The sequence below is a fragment of the Ovis aries genome, chromosome 8, assembly GCF_016772045.2.
Source record: "Ovis aries strain OAR_USU_Benz2616 breed Rambouillet chromosome 8, ARS-UI_Ramb_v3.0, whole genome shotgun sequence".
NCBI lineage: Eukaryota > Metazoa > Chordata > Mammalia > Artiodactyla > Bovidae > Ovis > Ovis aries.
Window position 1 is genome coordinate 47,940,335 of NC_056061.1, and position 12,317 is coordinate 47,952,651.

Here is a 12,317-nt window from a genome sequence, read left to right on the forward strand (position 1 = left end):
GTGGACCTGACAAGAGCCTCCAGCCGAGCCGGGGAGACCACATCAAACAAGTGCCTCTGGACCACCTGCTATGTCCCCTACACCCTGTGCTGGGTACTTAGGGTCCCAGAGATGCAAGTACATCATCCTGACCTTGAGGAGCTCACGGTCTACAATAACACTAACAGGCACGTGGTGCTAGGCCAGGGCCGCCATGCAGGTGTGAGCAGGCTGTGCGCTGCTCAGCTCCAGGGAGCACCACTCACATAGTCCAGGACAGGAACGGCGTCCCCTGGAGCTGTGCGACGCGGCAGCCCTATGCCAGCCACAGTCTGTCTTGGGATACAGGGCCTGATCTAGCCCATCAAACTTCCTTCTTGGCCGAATTGTATCCAAGTCATATTCAAATAGGACTTTCATTCAAATATAACTGAGATGCACCTGTGAGCCATGGTACCAGCCACGGGGCTGAGTCTCTTCCCCCAGAAGAAGCCTTTGGTCAGCCTCTTCGAGTGCAGAGACATGGATGGGACACAAGCAAGTACACGTGGGGCCCTGCAGACTGAAGCCAAGCAGCAAGCTGGAGACCTTCCAGCAAGCTATTTGACCTTTCTGTGCTCTGGCTTCTGTAACATGAGAACAGGGAGCTGCTGGTATTAACCAAGGCAACGTAGGTAGCAGGCAGACCTGGTCCCTCGGCCACTGTCAGGCGTCTCCCACCTGCCGGGGGCGGGGGCTCAGAGTCGCTTAGTCGGCAGAAAGGCTTCTAAGCGAACACAGAACACAGATCTTTGAGCTGCTGGAAACCTTCAGTCTCTGGCTGAGCCCCACGCCCTTCTCCTCCAGACTCCCTAACTCCTAGCTCCAGGGTTCACTCCCTTTAAAAAACCAGAGGAGGTCCAGAAGTCGGAAGCACTTTTGTGGTCACACTCTTTCTGCAATAAAACAGTATTTTATTGTCTTATAGATAGACAAGTGTTCTCTGAAATTCAGCCTAGTGATTTTCATCTCAAGGTCAGACTTTCTTCTTGTGTTCATTAAATTCAAGCGACACATTATAGGACCGAAAAAAAAAACAACAACAAAACACCCTCAACAGGTAGTGGGTACCACCTAAATGGAAAATACATGCCTGCAGCTGAACAGAATTTTTAAATTATATTCTCATCCCCTGAAAGCCAGCAGGTCTAAAAGTGTCCAAGGACCCCTGTGTCCATGAGGTTAAGATTACTTACATAATATTACAACAACATTGGCCTTTTTCATGCTCATTCTCTCATGAGTATACTGTGGTATTTGCCAGAAGCTACGTAAGTGATGTTACAATAGATGGCATGCAGAAATAAAAGATGGCAGAATTCTGATCTAAGTAAGACAATAAGAAGATGTGCAAAAAATGTTCAGCAATTCTACACTCAATTTTTGTTTTGAAAAGTATTCTTTTGCAAAATGCTATTTGTTATTACAAAATGGATTTACTTTCAAATGATAAAGTATTTACTATTTCTCAACGTTATTTTCAATTGGTAACTACTGATAGATATAAACTCACATACATAAAGTTCATTATGGGTCTCCATAACATTGAAGAAAAGTTAAAGGGTCTTTAGACAGAAAAGGTCTGAGAACCAGTGTCCTAAGCTAAATTTAGACTCAGTAGGAAGTCGAGTCAGATGAAAAGAAGCAACTAGTGCCCGCTGCTCATCTGCTTTATGGACACTTAGAACAGGACAAAGCTCCAGAATCAGCCTAGAAGTCACTTTCCAAAGCATCAACCAAAAATGAGAAGTAACATTCAGTTCACCATACACAAAATAATCAGAAAATTCCCTCCACTGACCACATTATTAGCCAGTGACAACTCTGCATGGCTCACAGCCTTTCTCAGAGAACTATACCATCCACTCAGATCATCAGCCTTCTCCACCTCACAGAAATCAGGGAATATTAATCTTAAAGTCTCTGAAGGAAATACCCTCTTAGTACTGCTGTGAACCATCAAAATCCATGATCAACTAAGGTACTGGGACAAGAGAATTTTTCATTTCAGTTAAGACAAACACTGAGGCCATTTCTGTAACTACAGATCAACAAAATAGTTATGCGTACAATTTTATGCATATTCCAAAGCTTTTACTGTGCATTGAAAAATAAGGGTTTGTACATACAATTATGTAAAAAAAAAAGAAAAGAAAAAAACTTTAAAAAAATATTCTATTTGCTATTCAGTTTGGGTGTGGAAAATCTTGCTTAAGCCTTTATTTATTTTTTTTTAATTAATTAATTTTACTTTACAATATTGTATTGGTTTTGCCATACATTGACTTGAATCAGCCATGGGTGTACGTGTGTTCCCCATCCTGAAACCCCCTCCCTTAAGCTTTTTTTAAACAATATTTCTTTATTTGGCTGCACTGGGTCTTAGTTGTGACATGTGGGATCTAGTTTCCTGACCAGGGATCAAACCTGGGCCCCCTGCAATGAGAGCACGGGGTCTGAGCCGCTGGATCACCAGGGACGTCCCAAGCCATTTTTTTAAATGGTAAAGGCTAAAGGAGAACCCACACAGGAAAATAGTTCACAAGTGAGTTTTATCCCTGGGAATCCAGATCCCTGGGCTCTAGAAGATAAATGACAGGCAGGTTAAAGGCACATCAGTCCTTGTGTGCCAGGGGGATCCTCCACCCCATAAGACTTGATGGTCTTCACATGGCTGAGTACAGGGCTGCTGTCCATTAAACTGCCAGACTCTGAAATGCCAGGCAAGTATGATGGATTCTGACACTTATACAGCAGCCTGTCCTTTTTGATCCAGGAGAGGCTAGCATTTTTCTATCAGGATTCTGGAGGTGATTATGCTGAGAATTTGTTTGCAAACAGCTAGACAAAGGTGGAGCCTTTTTCTGAAGGAGCATCCGACTCACACCTTTCAGGGGCTCTGTGGATCTTCAGAGCCCACTGAAAAGGACTTACTCCACGGGCAAGAGGGTGATCGATTCTGTAAGAGATAAAACCTTAACTACTTCCAGAAACTGCTAGTTATATCAGGCATGTTTTCAACACATAGATGGAATCAACGCCACCCAGAACCCAAGGTTGGCTGGGCCTGGGCAACACCTGGGGTCCAGGCTGTCCCTTTGGCTCCCCAAGATTTTGCCTTCTTGCAGCATTAGCCAGAATAAGGTGGAAAACCAATCACTGTTCGCTGTAAAGGAACAGAGTAGCTCCAACTGGGAAGTAACCAAAATGTCTAACATTAAGGAAATAGTTTAATACTGGTCAGCAACCAGAAAAGAATATTATGCTTCCACTATGATAAATACTTGTGAAGACTGCAGAACAGTTTCCTATCATAGATAGGATAAAGGGGAGAATACAAGCAAGGATATACATAGTAGGCACAGCTATATAAAAATTATGTATCTGTGGAAGGTAATATAAACGAAGCTATTTCAGGGTGCTGGAATCATAAATAGCTTATAAATTATCATGACTAAATTTCTGACTTAGATCATTTCAACTTCAAATATCAGTCATCTATTAAAATTGAATGATGGCCAATATACCATCATGCAATATTTAATTAAAAGGACTACAACTGTACTGTACTCAACTGCCTCTAGTAGACATATACGGCTGCCCAGACAGATGCCCATTCCCACCTTTCTCTGAGAAATACCTCTTGTAACCACGTGGTCAAACAGATGCCACCATCTCCCTCAAGCACCTCTGTCCCACTTGTTTTGGGCATCTGCCCCAAGCTCCCAATCACCACCGACCTTCTCCTATGATGTTTTATTGTTTTCATTTTTTGGCTGCACTGCACACCCTATGGGACCTTCGTTTCCCCACCAAGGATCAAACCCACGTGCCCTGCACGGGAAGCAGAGTCTTAACCGCTGGAATGCCAGGGAAGTCTCTCCTACATTTTAAACCGGTACTTTTCCCTGGCTGGGAAATTATGATCCAGGGAACTGGTTGTGACAATGATCCAGCCACAGAGAGGAGATGATGCTGTGTATGAGAACAGCCTGCTGGGCCTGAAGTCTCTGGTTCCAGTTTCCTAGAGGCTCCCGTGGATTCCTACCTGTCCCACTACCTGCTCAGGAGACCCATCAGTCCCTTACATAAGGCGGTTTGATCTGGCTTCAGTAGATCGCAACCCAAGGAATCCCAACAACTCTGCAGCCCCCACATAATCAATACAAGGGAAAATGCAGCAGATCCTACCTGGGGCGCTTTAGTGAGGAGGAGAGCAACTTCCGGATTATTGTGGTAGCGGGCAGTCTCCAGCGGAGTCCGGCCTGCCTAAGGAAGGCACAGCGAGAACCAGTGAGTACGGGACTCCAGCCGGGGGCACGCACAGGCCAGCCAGGACAGTCACTTCCGGTAACATCTATTTGCCAGTTTACTTAGACACCCCTGATCCTTTTCATGTCAGGACGTGCTCACTGAATTGTCTGAAGATGGGCCCTCAGGGTTTGTAACTCACAGGGCTGTTGAGAGCAGGGGTCCCCTCGAGCCCACCCCCTCGGGCCCCAGGGGTCGTGGGGTCGGCACGCGGCAGCTCTTCCAGAGCGAGGCTGGGCGAGGCTGTGTGCTCTGAGTTCACCTCTGAGGTGAGGGGGCCACAACACACCCTGACCCCGAAAGGGGTGGGTACGGCTTTAAGAACCACGGCTGCAACTCCACTTACATTGTTGACGATGGTCCCATCTGCTCCAGCTTCCAGCAAGATTTTAACCACCTTCTTGTGATTTAGGGCAGCGGCAATATGAAGTGCCGTGTCTCCAGCCTGGAATCCATCAGAAGAAAGCCTGCTAAACCCCATGGGATTGTGGCCCACAGCCTCCAGCTTTTTATTCCATGACTTGGTGGTGGCTTTTCAAAGTTAAACTAAAATTTGCCTTAGACTGACAAGTGGCCCTTAGCTAAAGTGTTATGTGGTTCTTTTTATTATTTATTTTAAATATTTCTTTTAACTCATATTTTATTTTTAAAATTATTTTATTGAAGTATAACTGATTTATAATGTATTAATTTCTACTATATAGCAATGTAGTCAGTTATATACATTTTTCTGTCCTTTTCTATTATGGTTTATCACAGGATATTGAATATAGTTCCCTGTGCTATTGAGTAGGATCTTGTTGTTTAAATGTGGTTCTTTTTTAAAAGAGATCTCGGGAACTGAATGAACTACACACAAATACCACATTCCTTTCTGAGTGGGAAGCCAGAAATCACAGGACAGGATTAAGTGCAGGGGCACAAAGCAATGCTGGGCCTGGGATGTTGGGAACGGTAGGCCCTGACCTTACAGAGGCAGGATCTCAGCCATGTTATTTAAATATTTCTTTTAACTCATACTTTAAAAAATTTTTACTTTAAAAGGTAGCTCTGGACCCTGTCTGTCTGCCCTGGCAGGGGATGGGCAGAGAACCCCTTGGTTTCTGAGCTAGAATGAGCAGGAGCTTCTAAGGTAGCTACTTCTACAGGCCCCAGAGTAATAGCCCACCCCTGCAGCCACCCTTAGGGATGTGAAAGGGCCACTGGGATCATCCTGCAGGCCAGGGAGTTTTCTGTTCGGGTGGAGTCACTGAAGATAGCATTCATTTAACACCAGCTGTTTTCAACTCCTTACCAAATTTAGCCAATAATTTATTTTTTGCAAAAAACATTTCAGACAATCAAAGGAGGATATGAACAGATGCAGCTTGGTGGGCTAATTCCGAATGCAAACGCTGGTTTTAATTCCCAAACCAGATGACATAAATAAGTTAGATGCATATAGAAGTGAAATCACTCATTCATTCATTCCTGGCCGGTGATCAAGTATGAAAATCCAGCCGTCCTCAGGCCTCCTTCCCTGGTGAGTAGACAGGGAAAGTGTTCATTTCATTCCTGAGTCACCTAGTTGTATGTTAGGGAAAATTCTGGAGCTGTGGTTTCCAGTCTCCGGTGCTCACTGAAATCAGCTGGGAAGCTTTATAAACTACTGACGCCGGAGTCCCACCCAGACACTGACTTAATTTGTCTGGAGCATGGGTAGGGCATGATGATTTTTCAAAGGCCCCAGGTGATTGAAATGTGCCTCCCAAGTTGAGAAGCACCGGTTGGTGAGGGCTGTGTTGGGGGTGACCTGACAAACTAGAGTCCACGGGGAGACTATAGAATGACCTTTAGCTATTAGGTCAGTGGTTCTCAATCCTGTCTGCACACTCAGGCATGGGATTTCCCAGGCAAGAGTACTGGAGTGGGTTGCCATTTCCTTCTCCAGGGGAACTTCCCAACCCAGGGATTGAACCCTGGTCTCCTATATTGCAAGAAGTCTCCTACACTGCAGGCAGATTCTTTACTGACAATCACCAGGGAAGCCCACACTTAGACCAGGAACTTTAAAAAAAATACTGTTTCCTGGACCTCAGCCCCAGATGTTCTGGTCATTTACATTGGGGTGGGATTCAGGAATGATATATTTAAATTCCCTTTTGATCCCAATATGCAGCCAGGATCAGTAATCACCATTATAGGGTATTTTAAATCTGAATCATGATCTAATTTTTTAAATTTCACATTTATGCACCCAAACTCAGAAAAGCCAAACAATGCGTCAGTTAGGTATAGGTTTCAAAAAATAACAAGACAACTTTTGAAAATCCAAATGACTATTGAAAAATCACATTTCCACAGGACACTGTAATAACCACAGATTTATTTCAAAACCCTACTACACGGTGTAGATACTGACCATGCACAAAACTTTACAGAAACAAGAGACTCCATCAGCTCAGCTGACGTGAAGGTGGCGGTGCAAGGAACAGAACTCAGGAATCATGACACCGAAAGCCCTTGCTTATTTACCAAGACACGCTTCCTTGTGGGTTTCATTTTTTAAAATCACACTAACAATAAAACCCACCCCCAGGATTTCCAAAAATGTTCACTACGCAAATGTGGTGATATGTACTGGAATGACAGAGCACGCTTTCTCCAGAACTCCAGATAAACCAGGGCCACAGGAAATCTGTGGTTCCTTTGAAGGCCAAAACTGGCCGAGTCCCACGGTGGGAGCAGACACCACCTCCCAGCAACCTCGGTCCCCGCTGGCGCTAGCGCACCTGCCTGTGAACCATGGGGAGGACACATGCACTGACCTGGTTCTTTTCATGGACAGAACAGAAAGCACTGAGGAGGAGCTTAATGATGGACAAGTGATTATAGCGCGCGGCAACGTGCAAACAGGTGTCGCCTGCCTGCGGACAGAAATCAAACTCTAAGCATGGTCTGAGCGGTTATAGAACAAAACAGAAAATTAAAAGAAAACTACCATTTAAAAGCTAGCAGACTAGCATAGATTCCTCACAGGGAAATGGCCCGAATGACAAGCATCTCCTTTACCATAGGTGCTCACTCCACGGCTTGCAGCCCTTTCCTGTCTGCAGCTCTCTTTCCCACCATGCAGACTCTGTCTCCGGTTTCAGGTCCTGGACGCCTGCTGCCCAAGAGACCTTCGCCAAAACTAAGAGAGGCTCTGCTTAGCAGGCACTTACTAAGACTCCACTGACCCCTGCCTCTCCTATAACCCAAAGGCTCTGGATTACACTGCCTAAGATAGATAGCATCACTTTGGAAATGAGACTTTCCCCATCACAGATCCATCGTGGCTGAATGGATTAATAAAGTGGGATGAGTTGTTGGATTTTAAGATTATGTGCTCTAAAAAATTCAAGTGCATCCCATTCTAGCAGTACGCCAGGATCCCATGGGGAGCAATGAAGGCTAGGGAGCTGATGAGGAAGCAATCACTGGGCATAAAAAAGGAAATTCAAAAAACTCAGGAGCAGGGTCTTCCTTGGTGGTCCCAGGCCAAACTGTTCCCAGAGAGAAAACAAGAGAACTGGAGACAATGTCGTGACATTTTGCAGAGCTCCCCTGACTTCTCATTTGAGCTCTAGTTCTGCCTGTCTAGAGTGGAGAAGGCAATGGCAACGCACTCCGGTGCTGTTGCCTGGAAAAGCCCATGGACGGGGGAGCCTGGTAGGCTGTAGTCCATGGGGTCGCAAAGAGTCAGACACGACTGAAGGACAGGACAGGACTTCACTTCACTTCACTTCACTTCTGTCTAGAGATGGTGACACTCAGCACAACCTTCTCCTCTGGACTAAGAAGGAACCAAGCTCAAAGCTGAAGTTCAGAGCATTCTCAGGACCACTTTAGATAAGCCTGCCCCGAGTCAGGGAATTCCAGCTAAAAGTCCTTTTTTTTTTTTTTGGCCACTGTGCACAGCCTGTACGACTTGGTTCCCCAACCAGGGATCAAATCCATGCCCCTTGCAGTGGAAGCACAGAGTCCTAACCACTGGGCCACCAGGGAAGTGGCCGGGCCAAAGTCATTTTTGAGAGAAGCCTCAGATTCTCTTGCCACGTGGCATGGGCTTCATGAAGGAAATGCAGTGTCCGTGGAGGGAAGGGGGATGCCTGTGGGACCTTTCCGGTCAAGAACCTGCAAGAACTACTGATCATCAGCTCATCCCAAGGATGCCTCAGGGACAGATTTGTAGATGCTAGGCATGGAGAATCAGACAGCCTCACCAGGACAGCATCAGCCAGTATTTACTAAGAGTGCAACACTGTGTGGGCGGAGGCTTCCTGAAAACAATTACTCATTCTTAGACCCGCTTGCTAGACACCTGCTGTACAAAATGATAAGACTGAGAGGCTGAGGAGCAAGGGGCAAGCATGAGAGAAAAATCAGTGTTTCCAAGTGTTGATTCCTCTACCCATTCCCCTAATGCAGTGGTCCCCAACCTCTGGGCCACGGACTGGTACCTCTTGTCAGATCAGCAGTGGCATTAAAGTACACCATAAATGTAATGCACTTGAATCATCCCAAAACCATCCCCTAACCCTGCCCCCATCCGTGAAAAAATTGTCTTCCATGAAACCCATCGCTTGAGCCGAAAAGATTGGGGACTGCTGCAAAAGGATCCTTTAGGAATTAGCAACAAATGAATACTTTCTTGATAGTCCCCAAACCCCTTTTATTAACAAATTTTCCATTTCTACACGCGAATACTCTAGTATGCTTTCATACTAGAGGCAACGGAAGAGAGTGCAAGAGATGCCATTTTTGTTCACCCACGTTATTTTTGAGGTCGGCGCGGGAGCCGCCCAGCAGAAGGACGCGGGTGCTCTGGGCATGGCTGTTCTGGCAGGCCAGGTGCAGAGCCGTGTTCCCTGCCTGGGAGAGAGGCAAACAGAGGGGGGCACATGTTAGCAACACCTCCTGCAGACTGGGCACGCTTGCAGGGGGCCAAAACTTAGAGGAGAGTCACTGTTTATGCTCTCTGCTTTTTGCTCGGTGGACCCAGCTGGGGTGCTTCAGAGGCAAGAGCATGTAATTGGGAATCCATACCAGCAGAAGAGTCACATGGGTCATAAAACCTTGGTTCCGAGCCCTAACTCTGCCACTTACTGCTTGCAAGCTACTGGGGAATGCTCTTAATAAGCGCCACCATGAATTCCTCACCTGTAAAGTGGAGCATGACCCCTATGTGCTGAGACAATGAGGGTTGATTCAGAGTGCTGAGGAGACCATCTTCTTCATGGCAGAGTGCTGGGCACATGCACAAGGCTGTTCCTCTTAGTTATAAGAGGAACACGAAACAGCTGTGGACAGCCTACCAATGGAGGTAAAACAGGCTGACTCCAGCAGGCTATAGTAACAGATTTAATTTGCAAGCCTCTCCCAAATCTTGGGTTTTTCTTGAAACATCAAAATTTAAACTATGGGCAAGGTCCCCACACGACATGCAATACAACTGCATCTATCACTTCCCATCCAGATAGAGACCATCTTGCTTTTGGGAGTCTACCTTCAAGGTCAACTGGCAACCAAAGGTCAGGATCACATACACAGCAATCTTGCAGAAAGACTTCATTGACAAGAAGAGAACTCTCTGAAACTAGGGGAATAAGACCTGCAAGGCTGCTGATAACCCCTAGGAAAGTGACAAGAAAAGCAGGCAACATGATTCGGTGCAAGGATTGGGAGATTAAACACATAAGCTCCGTGTTTGTTCTGCTGAGCGTAAAAGCTGGGTCAGGCCTGCAGTTGTGGGCTCAGAGCTGTCAGCCTGTTTGACTTTTCCCTGGCCCGGTTCACTCCTCTTTGGATCATATGGCACTGTCTGCCCAGACTCAAGGATGGTTTATATTCCTTACCTTTGAAAAGAAGAATGGGTTTTTAAAAACAGAGGAAAGCAGTGTGCTGCAGGGCCACTTACCATCCTTCTCATGACCTTAGCTCTAATCAACCTAGGCAGGGTCTTTCTTTCCTCACTGCTACCTCCAGGAACTTAGTGAGTTCTGAGCCTGAGAGTTGAGTGAGTTTGTTGGTTATCAAGCCTCAGGTGCAGGCTGGACTCAACTGGGGGACCCTTTCAGCAGACCAGTGCATGGATGCAACTCGATGTCCCCGCCCCAGGGAGTGGGGCCAGGCTGTTCATGTGTAGGTGCTGAAAGGTCTGCATTCTGGGATGCATCCCTTCCCTAACTCTAGGCAAAACCAGGCCTGGGTCACCCCAGGCCTGGTCATCATGTGGGTTTGGTTTTCTCCCCTCTTCTCTCCCCTGCTTTTTTTAAAAAATCTTTCCCAGGAGATTTTAAAGTGCAGCCAGATAGAGAAGCACTGCTAGCTTAGTCCTGCAAAACAAAGGGTCTGCCCACATTTGAAACGCTCCATTCCCTGGTAGGGCTCAGGGCTCAGCTTAGTGTAATTCTCAGTACACACAGAGAAGGTTTTCCCAAAGCTGTTGGCTTCCTGGAGGTCACTTCAATATATGTGGAAAAAAATATATGTTAAATATAAGTTGATGAGAAATCTGATAGCTGTACAAATAAAACAAAATTTACTTTGTCAGTAAGAAAATATCGATCATGCTGAAAAGCATTTGGAGGAAGAAAATGAAAAAACACGGGTTAGAATACAGATTATGGTATATCCACACAAGGACTGCACTAATCATACATGTAATAACATGGAAGGCTCTCCAAACCAACGTGTGAAATGAAAGGAGACACAAACGGCTGCAATGTCAAACCTGAAATTTAAAAAACTGACCTGCTGTATACATAGCAGGCATTTTTCCCACCCTGAGTAATGAGTACTGATTTCTAGACAGGGGCTGCTGTACTTGGCCGAGTAAGGACCTTTCTTATGCGATGGAATATTATCCAACCTTTGAAAAGAAAGAAATCCTGTCACTTGCAACAATATGGATGAACCTAGGGGGTGATACACCAAATGAAATAAGTTAGACAGAAAGACAAATACTCTATCATCTCACTTCTATGTGGAGTCTGAAAAAAAGATGGACTTATAGAAACTGAGAGTATAAAAGTGGCTGCCAGAAGCTGGAGTGGGGGGTGGAGGGGGATAAAGAGAGGTTGGTAAAAGGGTATAAACTTCCAGCTATAAGATGTAACATGGGGACTACAGCTGATAACCTGTGGATCTATATCTGATAACAGTGTCTGTCTGTAGTCTACAGACACAGCTGATAACACTGTCTTGTATAATTGAAATTTGCAAATGTTCTCTCACACAGACACAAAAAGGTAAATAAATAGGGGTGATCAACGTATTCATTAACCCTTGGGAGCTATCAAATCATGATATTGTAGACTTTAAATATCTTATAATTTTATTTGTGGGGAAAAAGGAAAAAGAGAAGGAACTTCTAGAGGCTTCCTAGAGTTTGAGGCTGGTGAGCATGTAAGTCCCTCTCCTGGGATGACACCTCACCTGTGCTGCTCTATCTAGAGAGAGAGCTTGTGGCTCCCTACACAATTTGGGGGTGGGCCCTTCAGGGGACAGGTGGCAGTGTGGTGAAGTGGATCCAGCTGGGATAATTCACAGCCCTAATTGTGTCACAAATGAATCACATGTCTTATAAGACTCAGGTGAGGCCTCCCCATCCGTTAACTGGGAACCACCTACTTTGAGTTGGTATAAACTTACCAACTCCTGTTCTAGGCCATGTCCCACCTGGAAGAAATGGAGAACCACCAGTCCTCTAGGCAGTGAGCCAGGCTTTTATTGGAGATGCCACAATGCAGGGCCAGCTGCTTCCCTGAAGCCCTCGGCCCATGAGGGAACCACGGGAAAACATCTCACCAGTCAGCACAGCACAGAGCTGTGTGCAGTCCCAGGAGCTGGAAAAACCCAGCCAACAAACGGGCAGGTTCCCACCCTGAGGGTCAATAGGCAAAAAAGAAACCGGATAGCCCTAAGGGAGTGGGTGAGGGAAGAGATGGTGGGCCCACCCTGCAAGC

At 45.9% G+C, this 12,317-nt stretch overlaps 1 protein-coding gene across 10 annotated transcripts in view; it reads right to left on the reverse strand.

Moving 5' to 3' along the window:
• ANKRD6 (ankyrin repeat domain 6) overlaps nucleotides 1–12,317 on the reverse strand; it is a 182,872-nt gene that overhangs the window by 14,158 nt on the left and 156,397 nt on the right. For 7 of the 10 annotated variants that reach the window (XM_012182777.4, XM_012182772.4, XM_042253402.2 and 4 more), the window contains 4 exons: nucleotides 9,124–9,222; nucleotides 7,137–7,235; nucleotides 4,676–4,774; nucleotides 4,210–4,287 (listed from right to left, as the gene is read on the reverse strand). In XM_012182777.4, coding sequence (XP_012038167.2) covers nucleotides 4,210–4,287; nucleotides 4,676–4,774; nucleotides 7,137–7,235; nucleotides 9,124–9,222 — 375 coding nt within the window. The remainder of the gene's footprint in view (nucleotides 1–4,209; nucleotides 4,288–4,675; nucleotides 4,775–7,136; nucleotides 7,236–9,123; nucleotides 9,223–12,317) is intronic. The other 3 variants (XM_042253406.2, XM_042253403.2, XM_015097383.4) reach the window with 2 other exon arrangements.